Source organism: Salvelinus fontinalis, chromosome 39 (assembly GCF_029448725.1).
Source record: "Salvelinus fontinalis isolate EN_2023a chromosome 39, ASM2944872v1, whole genome shotgun sequence".
In the NCBI taxonomy this organism is placed as follows: domain Eukaryota; kingdom Metazoa; phylum Chordata; class Actinopteri; order Salmoniformes; family Salmonidae; genus Salvelinus; species Salvelinus fontinalis.
Genome location: NC_074703.1, coordinates 7785 through 24416, shown reverse-complemented (window position 1 = coordinate 24416; position 16632 = coordinate 7785). Strand labels below are relative to the sequence as shown.

General features: G+C 46.2%; 1 protein-coding gene across 3 annotated transcripts in view; it reads right to left on the bottom strand.

Moving 5' to 3' along the window:
- Positions 1–15030, bottom strand: part of LOC129838510 (IQ motif and SEC7 domain-containing protein 3-like) — a gene marked incomplete at its 5' end in the record, with an annotated part of 72859 nt that extends 57829 nt beyond the window's left edge. For all 3 annotated transcript variants that reach the window (XM_055905535.1, XM_055905536.1, XM_055905537.1), the window contains 3 exon segments: positions 3085–3251; positions 7440–7562; positions 14869–15030. In XM_055905535.1, coding sequence (XP_055761510.1) covers positions 3085–3251; positions 7440–7562; positions 14869–15030 — 452 coding nt within the window.
- Between the last annotated feature and the right edge of the window lie 1602 nt (positions 15031–16632).

Sequence of the window (16632 nt, the reverse complement as noted above, 5' to 3'; positions counted from 1 at the left end):
CAGGGCAGTGACACAGATGCACATTTGGATATGCTGAGGCATCACTCCACATTATGTAGTCAGCACAGTGGGAGGAAGAGGAGCAGGGTGTGTGTGGGGGGGGGGATGTGTGTGTGTGGGGGGGGGGGTGTGTGTGTGTGAGAGATTGAGAGGGGAGAGAGCGAGAGCGAGAGAAAGAGAGAGAGAGAGAGAGAGTGAGAGGAGAGAGCGAGAGAGGGTACATCTGACTCAGCAACAACCACATACTACAGCCATCCAGGACCAGCATGGCCCACCCCTGTGCTAGGCTCATTGATCCAGGACCAGCATGGACCTCCCCTAGCTAGGCTCTTTGACCCAGGACCAGCATGGCCTACCCCTGCTAGAATCTTTGATCCAGGACCAGCATGGTCCACCCCTGGCTAGGCTCTTTGATCCAGGACCAGCATGGCCCACCACTGTGTTAGGCTCATTGATCCAGGACCAGCATGGACCTCCCCTAGCTAGGCTCTTTGACCCAGGACCAGCATGGCCCACCCCTGTGCTAGAATCTTTGATCCAGAACCAGCATGGCCCACCCATGTGCTAGGCTCTTTGATCCCGAACCAGCATGGACCACCCCTGTGCTAGGCTCTTTAATCCAGGACCAGCATGGTCCACCCCTGTTCTAGGCTCTCTGATCCAGGACCAGCATGGTCCACCCCTAGCTAGGCTCTTTGATCCCGAACCAGCATGGACCACCCCTGTGCTAGGCTCTTTAATCCAGGACCAGCATGGTCCACCCCTGTTCTAGGCTCTCTGATCCAGGACCAGCATGGCTCAACCCTCTGCTAGGCTCTTTGATCCAGGACCAGCATGGACCTCCCCTAGCTAGGCTCTCTGATCCAGGACCAGCATGGCCCACCCCTGTGTTAGGCTCTCTGATCCAGGACCAGCATGGTCCACCCCTAGCTAGGCTCTTTGATCCAGGACCAGCATGGTCCACCCCTAGCTAGGCTCTTTGATCCAGGACCAGCATGGTCCACCCCTAGCTTGGCTCTTTGATCCAGGACCAGCATGGTCCACCCCTAGCTAGGCTCTTTGATCCAGGACCAGCATGGTCCACCCCTAGCTAGGCTCTTTGATCCAGGACCAGCATGGTCCACCCCTAGCTTGGCTCTTTGATCCAGGACCAGCATGGTCCACCCCTAGCTTGGCTCTTTGATCCAGGACCAGCATGGTCCACCCCTAGCTAGGCTCTCTGATCCAGGACCAGCATGGCCCACCCCTGTGTTAGTCTCTTTGATCCAGGACCAGCATGGTCCACCCCTAGCTAGGCTCTTTGATCCAGAACCAGCATGGCCAATGTGCTAGGCCCTTTGGTCCGTACTCCAAAGAGACTTCACTATAGTACAATTAGATACATTAACAGTAAGACATGTATACTGTATATGGAGACATTTCTAGAATACAATGTAAGTCATTAAACTAATTATATGTGCAACAGCGGTACTACTAGACACATCAGGGGTTATACTAATTATGTGAACACTGTCATATTTTGATACATCAAAAGTAAGACATTTATATATATATATGGAATGGTTTCTAGGATACAATACAAGTCATTATACTAATTCTATTTAGTGTCTATATATCAGGTTAGACAAATGTTTTTGACATTTCTGGTCCAGTGTAATTGAGTAAGTGAGCACTCCTCTGTTCTTCATTAATTAACATCCGATTCAATCTCTTATCTGTGTTCTTCCCACTACTCAATTAGCTGAAAATATAGAGTGAGAGAGGAGGAAGGAGGAGGGAGGGAGACATGGGGGAGATTGGGAGAGATACAGTAAGAGAGAGAGGGCTGAAAGATAGAAAGAGAGAGAAAGGGAACGAGAAAGAGAGAGAGTCAGAGAGTGAGAGAGAGAGAGAATGAGAGAGAGGAAGAGAGAGAGCGAGAGAGAGAGAGGGAATGAGAGAGAGGAAGAGAAAGAGCGAGAGAATGAGAGTGGAGAGAGAGACAGAGAGAGAGAGAGAGAGAGAGAGAGAGAGAGAGAGAGAGAGAGAGAGAGAGAGAGAGAGAGAGAGAGAGAGAGAGAGAGAGAGAGCGAGAGAGAGAGCGAGAGAGAGAGAGAGAGAGAGAGAGAGAGAGAGAGAGAGAGAGAGAGCGAGAGAGAGAGAGAGAGAGAGAGAGAGAGAGAGAGAGAGAGAGAGAGAGAGAGAGAGAGAGAGAGAGAGAGAGAGAGAGAGAGAGAGAGAGAGAGAGAGTAGGAGAGAGGACACAAACAGAGGAAGAAAGCCAAGCATCGTGGCATATCCTAATTTGCATGAGACGCCCCGATTGATTTTCCAACTTCATTTAATTGTGAAGAGCCGTCCAGATGAATCCATTAAAGTTGTACCATATTGATCCCACAGTCCTGATGGATCCTTCCCTGGCAGAGGAAAACTATGATGCAGCTCTATATTACCAAAGACACAAGGTCTGCATCACAAATGGCATCCTATTCATTATATAGTGCACTACTTTTGACCAGGGCCCATAGGGAATAGGGTGCCCTGGGCCCTGGTCAAAGGTAGTGCATTATGTAGAGAACAGGGTGCCATTTGGGACGCAACTGATTTGAATTAGAGTAAGCTAACTGTTAGGGACAATGGATTGGGACTTTAGCCGTCTTCTCTTGTTACACGGATATTACATCCACTACGGATATTTCAAACTCAGACAAATCATTGCGGCGACCTGATAGATTGAATATCCTGTCGCTGTGGATTCAAGATTTAGTGGCCTCTGAGAAAGGCTACACTATGTGGCTACACTTGGATATGGTGTTAGTAGTAACTAACTAACAACTAACCAACTTGTAATACATTAATTAGTAACTAACTAAGTAGTAACAAATGAACTAGTAACTAGTAACTAACTAACTAGTATAAAGTAAGTAGAAAATAACTATTACTTCCCCTGTTCCCCTCCCCTCCTCTACTCCCATCCTCCCCCTCCTTCTCATCTACCGCTCCAACACACTCTACTAAAAGAATGGCTCCTCCCCTCCTCTACTCCCATCCTCCCCCTCCTTCTCATCTACCGCTCCAACACACACTACTAAAAGAATGGCTCACCTCGGAGGTTGCGTATGAAGTCCTCCAGCATCATCTTGCGGTCAGGCTTGATGTTGGGTGAGTACATGTCTGTGTTGAGGAGGATGATAGCAAAGGCCAGGATGAAGATGGTGTCGGGGTTGTGGAACTGCTGCACCACGTCCGGGTTACACATGCAGTACCGCTGACTGGAGAGGGTGGGGGGCAGGGGGACAGGACACATGACAGGGGGACAGGAGGGAGGTGGGAGAGAGGGGGTTAGTATTTGTAAAACCCATGAACCAGTCTTATTTCTTTTGCAACAAAAACCTCCCGACCAGGACCCATAAGACCCCACACCCCCCAGAGGTTCTGGAAAGAGGAACATGACGCATGGTCAGAGAGATCCAACAATCTGTCATAGCAAAGACCTCCCTGCCTCTTCCTCGACATAAACCTACTAATTCCCCTGTTATATTACAATTATCTCATCACTTCCAACCAAAATATACAGATAAGATGAAGTCCCTACTCCCTAGAATATACAGATAAGATGAAGTCCCTACTCCCTAGAATATACAGATAAGATGAAGTCCCTACTCCCTAGAATATACAGATAAGATGAAGTCCCTACTCCCTAGAAGATACAGATAAGATGAAGTCCCTACTCCCTAGAAGATACAGATAAGATGAAGTCCCTACTCCCTAGAATATACAGATAAGATGAAGTCCCTACTCCCTACAGATAAGATGAAGTCCCTACTCCCTAGAATATACAGATAAGATGAAGTCCCTACTCCCTAGAAGATACAGATAAGATGAAGTCCCTACTCCCTAGAATATACAGATAAGATGAAGTCCCTACTCCCTAGAATATACAGATAAGATGAAGTCCCTACTCCCTAGAAGATACAGATAAGATGAAGTCCCTACTCCCTAGCCACCACAAAGAACCTGGCCAACCAATAGACAGAAAGACAAACAGACAGAACGACATTAGTCAAATCAATCAATAAAATGTATTTTAAAAAGCCCTTTTTGCATCAGCAGTTGTCCCAAAGTGCTACATAACTAGTACCGTGGTGTATTTACGCTGTGCACCGTGGGTTAGACAGCAGACATATCCCTGCCCGGGCACCTCTGCAGTAAAGATGACACAGGGCTGATGGAGGTCCCAGAGAACACCCTGAGATCTGAGAGGAGGCACGGCAGGAGAGGGATATACAGCTGGCCTAGCAGCTCCACGCACCAAACAACCCTCGTCAATCTAACTGGCAGAGACACCTGAGTGTGTGGAGTGTGTGTGTGTGTGATTGTGTGTGTGACTGAGTGTGTATTTGATGACTAAGTGTGTGTGTGTTTGACTAAGTGTGTATTTGATGACTAAGTGTGTGTGTGTGTGTGTGTGTGTTTGACAAAGTGTGTATTTGATGACTAAGTGTGCGTGTGTGTGTGGGTGCGTGTGTGCGTGCGTGCGTGCGTGTGTCTATGCTAGGACAGCCAGTCTATCTGCTTGGGGGCGTTGTGAGAGGATGAAACATAAGGGCCTGTCCATGTTTTAACAGAGAGCAGCCTATGTCCATAGAGTAAAGAGGTCGATCCTCTACAGTGAAAAGCAGATCTCTCCAGACACTACCATTTACATGACATTATGGGAAAAAACGGGTTGAATCAATGTAGTTTCCACGTAATTTCAACCAGAAAAAAATTGATGTGAGATGACGTTGAATCAACAAAACTGATTGTATTTGCAAAATGTCCGCGTCTTTTTTTCACCCAACTTTTAACCTGAATCCAATGACAGGATGACATGTTTAGTTGATTTCATGTTTAATTCACTTTAGTTGACAACTCAATCAAATGTAAATCAAAACTAGAAGTTGAACTGAGGTCTGTGCCCAGTGGGGTGACTGCACTGCTAGCTACAGTGTGTCACGATGCATACATACTCTCCCAGTGATAATGGTGTACTGTATTCATCATACGTGCATACCAAATTGAACACTATTCCCTACATAGGGGCCCTACTTTGAGGTCCCTGGTCAAAATTAGTGCACTAAATAGGGAATAGGGTGCTATTCAGGACGCCCCCATATTGTCACACTATGCTCTCCTCTGCATTGGCAACCAATTCAAATCTTTTATGGAATACATTTTTTTTACTGTAGCATGGCGTGAGATTCCACAGGGGAGCTTCCTATGTTAATTAATCAATCTATTATTTCAATGTGTGTGTGTGTGTGTGTGTGTGTGTGTGTGACACCCCATAGGGCCTCTACTGGAGCGTAAAGTGTAATTCCATATTAATTCTGGTTATGGTTTCCAGGTAGGCCGGCCTTCCTCTGGAGTCATGTGACCACTGAGCTGCATGATTGGAATCTACGTCTCAGTGGGCTAGGAATACACACAGGTAGTGGACTAGCTCTGTCGGGAATAGTGTTGCCATTTGGGACGCAGCCCGTGTCCTCAGTTTGGGGTTCATCCCCTCTGATTCTGCATCATCTAATGGAGACTAGACTTTTTACCTGAAAAATATCTTATCTTAAGCCACATACTCTACGGTTTGCAGTTGTACCATCAAAACTGGGGTTAGACTTTAAGGAAGGTTTTGCAGCCAATCAATAGCTTTAACTCTTCATCATAATAAAGTCTCAGTTCTATACATTTCTCTTTACTATTCTACCAGAAAGAGTGAAATAGCAGACAGCCCTACAAAGAGAAACCCTATATTCCCTCCCCTTACTTATTTCAGTGAAGGGAATTGTGTGTGTGTGTGTGTGTGTGTGTGTGCGTGTGTGTGTGTGTGTGTGTGTGTGTGTGTGTGTGTGTGTGTGTGTGTGTGTGTGTGTGTGTGTGTGTGTGTGTGTGTGTGTGTGTGTGTGTGTGTGTGTGTGTGTGTGTGTGTGTGTGTGTGTGTGTGTTTGTGTGTGTATTGTGTGTCTCTGGCCTCAGAAACTGCCAGTGTTTGGTTCATTATTAGCTGACACATGCCAAGCTACAGAAGCTGCCAGGTGTTTATTTTCTCCTGTCTTGTGTTTCTTCACACATTCTCTCTCTCCCTTTCCTCCCTCTCACTCTCATTTCCCTGCCACCTGCCTTTCCTTCTGTGTTTACAGTCAACCTTTACCTCTTTCTCTATCCGTCTCTCTCTTTCATTCTTTAAGCCTCTCGCTATCCCCTCACTCTCTTTGAAGTCTTTCGCCCTCCCTCCATCCCATCATCTTTCTCTCTGTCTCAGACTCTTGTCTCTCGTTCTCTATCCTTTTCTCCCCCCCTCTCTTTTTTCTATTCCTCACTCTCTCCATCTCTGTTTGGAGGAGCAGGGGAGGCAGGCGGAGACCAGAGATATGCTTATGCAACAGTGGATATTTATAAACCTCTCCTCCTTCCTTCCCTCCCTCGCTCTTTATTCCGCCCCTCTCTGTGCAGCACGCACTCTGCGCCAATCGTACCCAAAACAAATACTAGCCGTCAGTCTCCATGCCCGCTCACAACGACAACAACACTGTCGTTGGCAACGCACCGTGACAACTGTGACAGCTGGCCATATCGTAAATGGAGTGGGTATTCAAGGACACTGGTTAGCACAGAGCACCGCAGCTGTGGCATAAATGGGATACCCGTTTAGACTCGTAAACCAGGAAGTTGTACTTATCCTGTCTGTTGAGATTGCCTGTTGTTTCAGAGCACCTAGCCAAGCGGAAGGCTGGGTCAACCATCTAAATGGAGGGAGGGTTGAAACTAGTCTGATTTAACCAGTCTGAATGCAGTGCAACACTGCTGTGTGCAGCATTCGGGCTGGATAACCAGGCTATGTAGAAAGTGGAAAGTTTGGATGGGATTTGGGTTGACTGGTGAAGTGAGACGTGAACTGAAAAAAACTCCTAGTGCTGTGTTTTAGGCTCAGACACACATGGACCTTAGTGCTATCGGCAATGTCCTGCCCACCCATGGACAACAACAGGGCAAAGACACTACAGGGCTGTGCCTCGCCTGATGTGGAGCTTAACTCACTTGAACGTTCCAGTCTTTTAGGCCTTCTAAACCTGAGACAAAGGTCTGTCTGTTTGTCCCAGTAGTGACCTCATCTAATCACAACTGACTGACATCATACTGGATGTGGATGACTTATCTGAATAGTTTTTAGGTGTCATCCTTAAACCAACACCCCTCCAGTATGAGTTTGGTTTATAGTGTAGTGTATTAAGATACCCATTACTCCATCAAGGCTACTCTTCCTGGGATTATTCACAAAGCAATATATATCACACACACACACACAAATGATTGATTAATTGATTGACTGACTAACTGATTGATTGGCTGACTGATGGACTGAGTAACTGATTGATTGGCTGACTGATGGACTGACAAACTGACTGAAAAATGGAGCTCACCTGAAGGCCTCGATCAGTCTCTCCACCTTCTGGGCCTCTCCCTGGACTCTGATGTGAGCCTGGAACTTCCTCAGAGCCTCGTCCAGCTCCATCCCTGAGAAATCCATCTCATCCACCACACAACTGCAGAAAGGAAAGACAAGGAGGGAGAGAGAGAGACAGAGTGAGAGAGAGAGAGAGAGAGAGAGATAGAGAGAGCGAGAGAGAGAGAGAGAGAGAGAGAGAGAGAGAGAGAGAGAGAGAGAACAGAGATGTTACTTCTACAGGAATCTGTAAACCCCAGTTTGAATTCACATCAGAGGCCACTTCCACTTCCCCTGCCCCTGCGGTCGTGGGGAGGTGAACCCAGAAATGACTCAGAACTATGGGGAACAACTTCCAGAACTTTCACTATGTCTACTTCAGGGTCAGTTTGACCCAGGTATTATCCATGCATGGGTGCAAGGACATCAGGGATGGGCCCATTTAGCCTCGGCTACACTGCTATTACCGCTCCCCCAGCACAGCGACACAAACCCTCGGAGCAGAAAATCCAGCCATTAATGGACGGGCTAGCTTAGTCAGAGGAAATTAAATCAGCTTAAATAAAAGAGATTCGTAAGCCCGTCAGAATAAATGCATGGGAATTAGTGATTTGTGTCAGCAATGTCCGCCAAAGTGAGCGAGAAGGTGACTGGATTTGTTGAAAAGTTGGATGACTGGGTGTTGAGGGTGACATTTTCTCAGGTAGGATGAAAATGTTTCCTAGAGTGATGGAATCGAAGGATGATTATTTCGACATCTCATCTGATAATAGTCTAATTTGATTGTATTAGCATGAGTTCTATCAAGTTGGGAGAGACAATGTAAAACCATGTAATTGTAAGTCATCGTGACATTATCTTGATAACCTATTGCATGATAGTTTACAGTGCAATTGAGCTAGGACAATGACAGTGACTTCAGGGCATTACATTTGTTACAACTGAAGTTGTTGAGATATTGTAGATTTTGTTCTCAATTAACCCTGTGTGGTCTAGTGGTCTGTAGCAGAATATTGAATATCTTAGCGGGAACACACACGCACACACACACAAACACACACATTTTGATGACCTCCCTTGATTAGCATATTTGTCAGGAGAAATTACACGCCACATGTTGTGAAGTGTTTACAAAGCATCAGGGGTTGCAGAACACCTCCACCGTCCAAACACACATATTGATTGGCTCCCAGCAAGACAGAACCAGGCTTGTTCTCTTCCACCTGATTAGGAGATGACAAGCAGAAAGTAGAGTTCACTTCTCTGCTATAAACAGGTTGTGGGGTAGACTGGTGTGAGTGTGTCTCTGTGTTTGTGTGTGTGTCTCTGTGTGTGTCTTTGAGTGCGTTTGTGTCCCTGTGTGTGTGTGTGTGTGTGTGTGTGTGTGTGTGTGTGTGTGTGTGTGTGTGTGTGTGTGTGTGTGTGTGTGTGTGTGTGTGTGTGTGTGTGTGTGTGTGTGTGTGTGTGTGTGTGTGTGTGTGTGTGTGTGTGTCAGACTACAGTCGATCCAAATAAGCTTGGGGAGGAGAAGCAATCTTTAGGGAACAAAATCTATAACGGTGATAGGGTTTAATTGGACTGAAGACATCTTAACTAGACGTATTTATAGTGTGTGAGGGCATTCAGCTTAAATGCTTTGGCTAATATCAATGCAGCGGTTGTGTTCCATCACTGGGGGGGAGGGGGGGGTGAAAGGGTGAAAGGGTGGAGGACACACATACACACTTTGAGGAAGACGTGTGAAAGATCACATACAGACACTCACTCCTGCTCACACACACGCATGTACGCATGAAGAAGCACACATTCTCTCTCTCTCTGTTTCTCTCTCACACACACACACACCTGCACACAGACACACCACACTACACACAGCCCCCGCCCCACACACACACCTATAACTCTCACACCACCAACACCCATGTTATCCCCATGACTGATTTTCACATTGAAACCTGATCCCCATTACTGGCCCTTGACTACATGAGAGAATGCCAAGAGTGTGCAAAGATGTCATCAAGGCAAAGGGAGGCTACTTTGTAGAATCTCAAATATAACATATATTTTGATTTGTTTAACACTTTATTGGTTACTACATGGTTCCATATGTGTCATTTCATAGTTTTGATGTCTTCACTATTATTCTACGCTGTAGAAAATAGTAAAAATAAAGGAAAACCCTGGAATGAGTACTGTATATCCTATTGGTGTACTTCAAATGCTAATGGAGAGTGTAGGGTCCTGGACTAGTGGGGTCGTACCCTTAGAGGAGTTAAGGGTCCTGGACTAGTGGGGTCGTACCCTTAGAGGAGTTAAGGGTCCTGGACTAGTGGGGTCGTACCCTTAGAGGAGTTAAGGGTCCTGGACTAGTGGGGTCGTACCCTTAGAGGAGTTAAGGGTCCTGGACTAGTGGGGTCGTACCCTTAGAGGAGTTAAGGGTCCTGGACTAGTGGGGTCGTACCCTTAGAGGAGTTAAGGGTCCTGGACTAGTGGGGTCGTACCCTTAGAGGAGTTAAGGGTCCTGGACTAGTGGGGTCATACCCTTAGAGGAGTTAAGGGTCCTGGACTAGTGGGGTCATACCCTTAGAGGAGTTAAGGGTCCTGGACTAGTGGGGTCGTACCCTTAGAGGAGTTAAGGGTCCTGGACTAGTGGGGTCGTACCCTTAGAGGAGTTAAGGGTCCTGGACTAGTGGGGTCGTACCCTTAGAGGAGTTAAGGGTCCTGGACTAGTGGGGTCGTACCCTTAGAGGAGTTAAGGGTCCTGGACTAGTGGGGTCGTACCCTTAGAGGAGTTAAGGGTCCTGGACTAGTGGGGTCGTACCCTTAGAGTAGTTAAGGGTCCTGGACTAGTGGGGTCGTACCCTTAGAGGAGTTAAGGGTCCTGGACTAGTGGGGTCGTACCCTTAGAGGAGTTAAGGGTCCTGGACTAGTGGGGTCGTACCCTTAGAGGAGTTAAGGGTCCTGGACTAGTGGGGTCGTACCCTTAGAGGAGTTAAGGGTCCTGGACTAGTGGGGTCGTACCCTTAGAGGAGTTAAGGGTCCTGGACTAGTGGGGTCGTACCCTTAGAGGAGTTAAGGGTCCTGGACTAGTGGGGTCGTACCCTTAGAGGAGTTAAGGGTCCTGGACTAGTGGGGTCGTACCCTTAGAGGAGTTAAGGGTCCTGGACTAGTGGGGTCGTACCCTTAGAGGAGTTAAGGGTCCTGGACTAGTGGGGTCGTACCCTTAGAGTAGTTAAGGGTCCTGGACTAGTGGGGTCGTACCCTTAGAGGAGTTGAGAGTCCTGGACTAGTGGGGTCGTACCCTTAGAGGAGTTAAGGGTCCTGGACTAGTGGGGTCGTACCCTTAGAGGAGTTAAGGGTCCTGGACTAGTGGGGTCGTACCCTTAGAGGAGTTAAGGGTCCTGGACTAGTGGGGTCGTACCCTTAGATAACACATTGTTCAGTGGTTTGAGGGTCAGATCAACACTTCAACAAAATAGAACATGTTGACTCTAAAGAGAGACAGGGAGAGAAAGAGAGGGAGAGGGAAAAAAGAGAGAGGGAGAGGGAAAGAGAAAGAAAGAAAGAGAGAGGGGGGGTGGATAATGATTGAGGTTAAAGGAGAAAGGCAGGCTGAATGCTTGCAGAGAGAAAGACTAATGAATAAAGGAAAAGAGACAAAGAGAGAAACAGAGCTGCATTTCAGAGAGATTTCAGGACTCATGTAATTAGATGTGTGCGTGTGCGTGTGTGTGTGTGTGTGTGTGTGTGTGTGTGTGTGTGTGTGTGTGTGTGTGTGTGTGTGTGTGTGTGTGTGTGTGTGTGTGTGTGTGTGTGTGTGTGTGTGTGTGATAGAATGCATGCAGCATCAGCTTCTCCTGGTGCAATAGTTTTTTAAATCTAAATTGGAACTGTGATGAATTTTCACAATAGAATGTAGCCTGTCACAGCACTAAGAGCAGTCGCCCAATGATCAGCTGTTAAGACTTTCATCTGTCACTGTACTCTGCACTCTTAATGGAAAATTGGTCTGGAGAAATTAATTAGAGTTTTTCTAAAATGCCCTGCCCAAAAGCCACTGCATTTGTAGATTGTCCCATATCTGGCAGTATCCACTATCTCTGACTGGCCTTGTGGTGGTCTTTGTAGGCTACCATCGTACTGTTTGTTGCTGCTTTGATATGATGCCTTTACTGTGAAAAGTATCACTCACACAGACATGCACACATAGAACCAACAGACAAGCAGACAGGCAGGCTAGCAGACAGGCAGACAGACTCACACATATATACACATATACACAACCCTAAATTATAACGCATCACTTCAGGGTTGAGACTGGGTATATTTGAGCTTGGCTGTTGGTGTAGATTTAATTAAAAGATTGAGCTAGACAGCGTCACAGACACTGAGAAACACACACACATACAGACACTGAGAAACACACACACATACAGACACTGAGAAACACACACAGACAGACAGACAGACAGACAGACAGACAGACAGACAGACAGACAGACAGACAGACAGACAGACAGACAGAGTGGCGCTAGCATCCTCTTTTCTCCCACACAGTCATATGAGTGAAAGGCATCCAGGAGGATTATAGCAGAACATCACATGACAGCTCAGGAGGATTGTCAGATTGTCTCAAAGCTATGGTGCTATTGTTAATACTCCCTATGTCTATGTGCTAACCTCTCTCACTATGACTGTTACAATACCAGTGTAGTCAACTGTCTATGTGCTAACCTCTCTCACTATGACTGTTACAATACCAGTGTAGTCAACTGTCTATGTGCTAACCTCTCTCACTATGACTGTTACAATACCAGTGTAGTCAACTGTCTATGTGCTAACCTCTCTCACTATGACTGTTACAATACCAGTGTAGTCAACTGTCTATGTGCTAACCTCTCTCACTATGGCTGTTACAATACCAGTGTAGTCAACTGTCTATGTGCTAACCTCTCTCACTATGACTGTTACAATACCAGTGTAGTCAACTGTCTATGTGCTAACCTCTCTCACTATGACTGTTACAATACCAGTGTAGTCAACTGTCTATGTGCTAACCTCTCTCACTATGACTGTTACAATACCAGTGTAGTCAACTGTCTATGTGCTAACCTCTCTCACTATGACTGTTACAATACCAGTGTAGTCAACTGTCTATGTGCTAACCTCTCTCACTATGACTGTTACAATACCAGTGTAGTCAACTGTCTATGTGCTAACCTCTCTCACTATGACTGTTACAATACCAGTGTAGTCAACTGTCTATGTGCTAACCTCTCTCACTATGACTGTTACAATACCAGTGTAGTCAACTGCAAACAGGGACAGTGTAACACCCCATTTTTTATATCTCAAAACCAAAAAATGTAATTAGCAGCCAATGTTTACTTTCTTATTTGGGGCTTTGGCAGTCAATTGAAGAACATTCCAACAGTATTTCTGATTGTCTTCTCAACTCACCATCACATACTTTTAATGTGGGGTTATGACAGTCAATTGCAAATTAGTCTGACAATGTCTCTTATCTCACCACCACTAATGAGATGGGTGTGGCTTAATGCATGTTGCATCGGAGCTTTTCAAAGTCAGGGGGCGTGGTCGACAGAGCGCACCTCATCTCTGCTGTCACATCCAACCTGGGTCGATATTTGGTTTGAATGCAGACAAAAGCACTGAATCCAGCTTCACACAGATATGAGCTGGCGAAGGGTACATTGAGTTGTAATGCCCAGAGGCAGACGGCAGGGTGTTCCCTTTGAGTCAGGAACCAAAACTCCTCCGCAGTGATCTGTGAATGTGTTGTCTGTAGCATTCAGTCACATTACAGCTCAATCAGCTGTTCGATTTCACTTACTGGCATGTCAACTGAGCCAGGATCACAGTCAAATGGATTGGGAAGTAGGTCCCAAAGTGCTCTTCCAAGCGCTGGAGGTGAGCAGTCATCACTGGTGTGGGACACTTCCTGATGCTGCGTTCTGTTAGAAACATGCACAGCCGAGGGAAGTGGGAACGGTTCGCTTTTGAAAGACTCTCTCTCCAATAAGAATTCTTTCCTCTGAATCCACTGATTCAGTCACTCATCTGGAGAATGTTTTTGTATTTCCTCTATATGCTTCTGTTCCATTTGTTCAGTTTCCCAAATACTGTATGTCTGTTACATTGGCAAGGAGACACATTTATTACTTTCATTACACAGAAAGTGAAGTCCTCTCTCAATGCAAAAGATATTTCCAACACTCCCCCTCGATAACCATCAAGCCTCGGTGTGAAATAGAACATAGCCATTCTCTGATCCCATATCTCCACATAGTTTTGCGAACAAGTGTGCGCCCAGTGATGTGGTTTGATGTACACTGAACAAAAATATTTACTTCACATGTAAAGTGATGGTCCCATGTTTCATGAGCTGAAATAAAAAAATCCCAGATATGTTTCATATGCACAAAAAGCTTATTTCGCTCAAATGTTGTGCAGAACGTTGTTTACGTCCCTGTTAGTGAGAATCATTTCTGTCTGTAATGAAGTCCTTTTGTGGAGAAGAATAATTCTTATTGGCTGGGCTTGGCACCCCATTGGGTCCACCAAGCCCACCAGTAGATCCCATGGAATCAGTTTTTCGTCAAAATAGCCACGCAGCACACTGAACATTCCCTGTGCCGTTTCATGCTCAGGAATCGTGAGACAGAACAATATGTCCTCGAGAATAGCATCCCCCGACATTGGGGCCGGGGCCTCACAGCTAAAATCCATTTGAAGAGCATAAGCTGGGGAGTTTTTGAGTGGTTCAGTCAGAGCTTGCTCTTGATTGCCAACAATAGCATCAATTATTTGTTTGACAGCGCTATCTGACAAAGATATTGATGTGAGTTTTTGGGCCCCTGCCTCCCCACACATTGTTTCACCGTATAAATTGCGGCCGGTAATATCAAAGTCTCTGTAATAGTGTGTGGTTTCATAGCATAGCAGACCTAGCCATTCACCGTGGGAATGATAACCACTGCTCCAATAGGGTTTATCTTGGGGGGGGGGGGTCTCCACTCACTAACCACTGCTCCAATAGGGTTTATCTTGGGGGGAGGTCTCCACTCACTAACCACTGCTCCAATAGGGTTTATCTTGGGGGGGAGGTCTCCACTCACTAACCACTGCTCCAATAGGGTTTATCTTGGGGGGGGGAGGTCTCCACTCACTAACCACTGCTCCAATAGGGTTTATCTTGGGGGGGAGGTCTCCACTCACTAACCACTGCTCCAATAGGGTTTATCTTGGGGGGGGGGGGTTCTCCACTCACTAACCACTGCTCCAATAGGGTTTATCTTGGGGGGAGGTCGTATTGAGCCTACTGTATCTAGACAATGCTCTTCAGTCCAGTACTATTATTAAGAAGAAGACTACCAGCTACTCACTCTAGGACGTCTCTGTTGAAGGGCTTCTTGCTGTTTCCCAGGAACTCTCCAATCATCTGCCTGCTCAGGCCCTTCCTCTGAAGCAGGAAGTGAGCCACACCTATGGGCGTGTCCGGGATGAAACCTCGTGAGATCAGGAACTGGAGACCCTTATCAGGGTTACTGACAGAGAAGAAGAAAGAGGAGGAGAAACTAGATATTAAAATCACCTTTATTTGGGTCAATATTATACAGTACACAAATCCTTCACATTTCATGCCCTCACATATAAAGGAGAGAGGGTGGAGACCGGCAGAGAGGGGTAGAGAGAGGAGAGAGGAGGAAGAGAGAGATGAGAGGTGAGGGAGGCTGGAGGAGATTGTTATACGTGAGACCCCAGCTTGCTAAACAAGTTCCAAAATCCCCAAGACTATGAAGATCAAAACAGTCTGGTGATGACAGTCTGGTGTGGAGGCTAGCAGTAAAACATGGTGTTAATGACAGTCTGGTATGGAGGCTAACAGTAAAACATGGTGTTAATGACAGTCTGGTGTGGAGGCTAGCAGTAAAACATGGTGTTAATGACAGTCTGGTATGGAGGATAGCAGTAAAACATGGTGTTAATGACAGTCTGGTGTGGAGGCTAGCAGTAAAACATGGTGTTAATGACAGTCTGGTATGGAGGCTAGCAGTAAAACATGGTGTTAATGACAGTCTGGTGTGGAGGCTAGCAGTAAAACATGGTGTTAATGACAGTCTGGTATGGAGGCTAGCAGTAAAACATGGTGTTAATGACAGTCTGGTGTGGAGGCTAGCAGTAAAACATGGTGTTAATGACAGTCTGGTGTGGAGGCTAGCAGTAAAACATGGTGTTAATGACAGTCTGGTGTGGAGGCTAGCAGTAAAACATGGTGTTAATGACAGTCTGGTATGGAGGCTAGCAGTAAAACATGGTGTTAATGACAGTCTGGTATGGAGGCTAGCAGTAAAACATGGTGTTAATGACAGTCTGGTATGGAGGCTAGCAGTAAAACATGGTGTTAATGACAGTCTGGTGTGGAGGCTAGCAGTAAAACATGGTGTTAATGACAGTCTGGTGTGGAGGCTAGCAGTAAAACATGGTGTTAATGACAGTCTGGTGTGGAGGCTAGCAGTAAAACATGGTGTTAATGACAGTCTGGTGTGGAGGCTAGCAGTAAAACATGGTGTTAATGACAGTCTGGTATGGAGGCTAGCAGTAACACATGGTGTTAATGACAGTCTGGTGTGGAGGCTAGCAGTAAAACATGGTGTTAATGACAGCCTGGTATGGAGGCTAGCAGTAAAACATGGTGTTAATGACAGCCTGGTATGGAGGCTAGCAGTAAAACATGGTGTTAATGACAGTCTGGTGTGGAGGCTAGCAGTAAAACATGGTGTTAATGACAGTCTGGTGTGGAGGCTAGCAGTAAAACATGGTGTTAATGACAGTCTGGTGTGGAGGCTAGCAGTAAAACATGGTGTTAATGACAGTCTGGTGTGGAGGCTAGCAGTAAAACATGGTGTTAATGACAGTCTGGTGTGGAGGCTAGCAGTAAAACATGGTGTTAATGACAGTCTGGTGTGGAGGCTAGCAGTAAAACATGGTGTTAATGACAGTCTGGTATGGAGGCTAGCAGTAAAACATGGTGTTAATGACAGTCTGGTGTGGAGGCTAGCAGTAAAACATGGTGTTAATGACAGTCTGGTGTGGAGGCTAGCAGTAAAACATGGTGTTAATGACAGTCTGGTGTGGAGGCTAGCAGT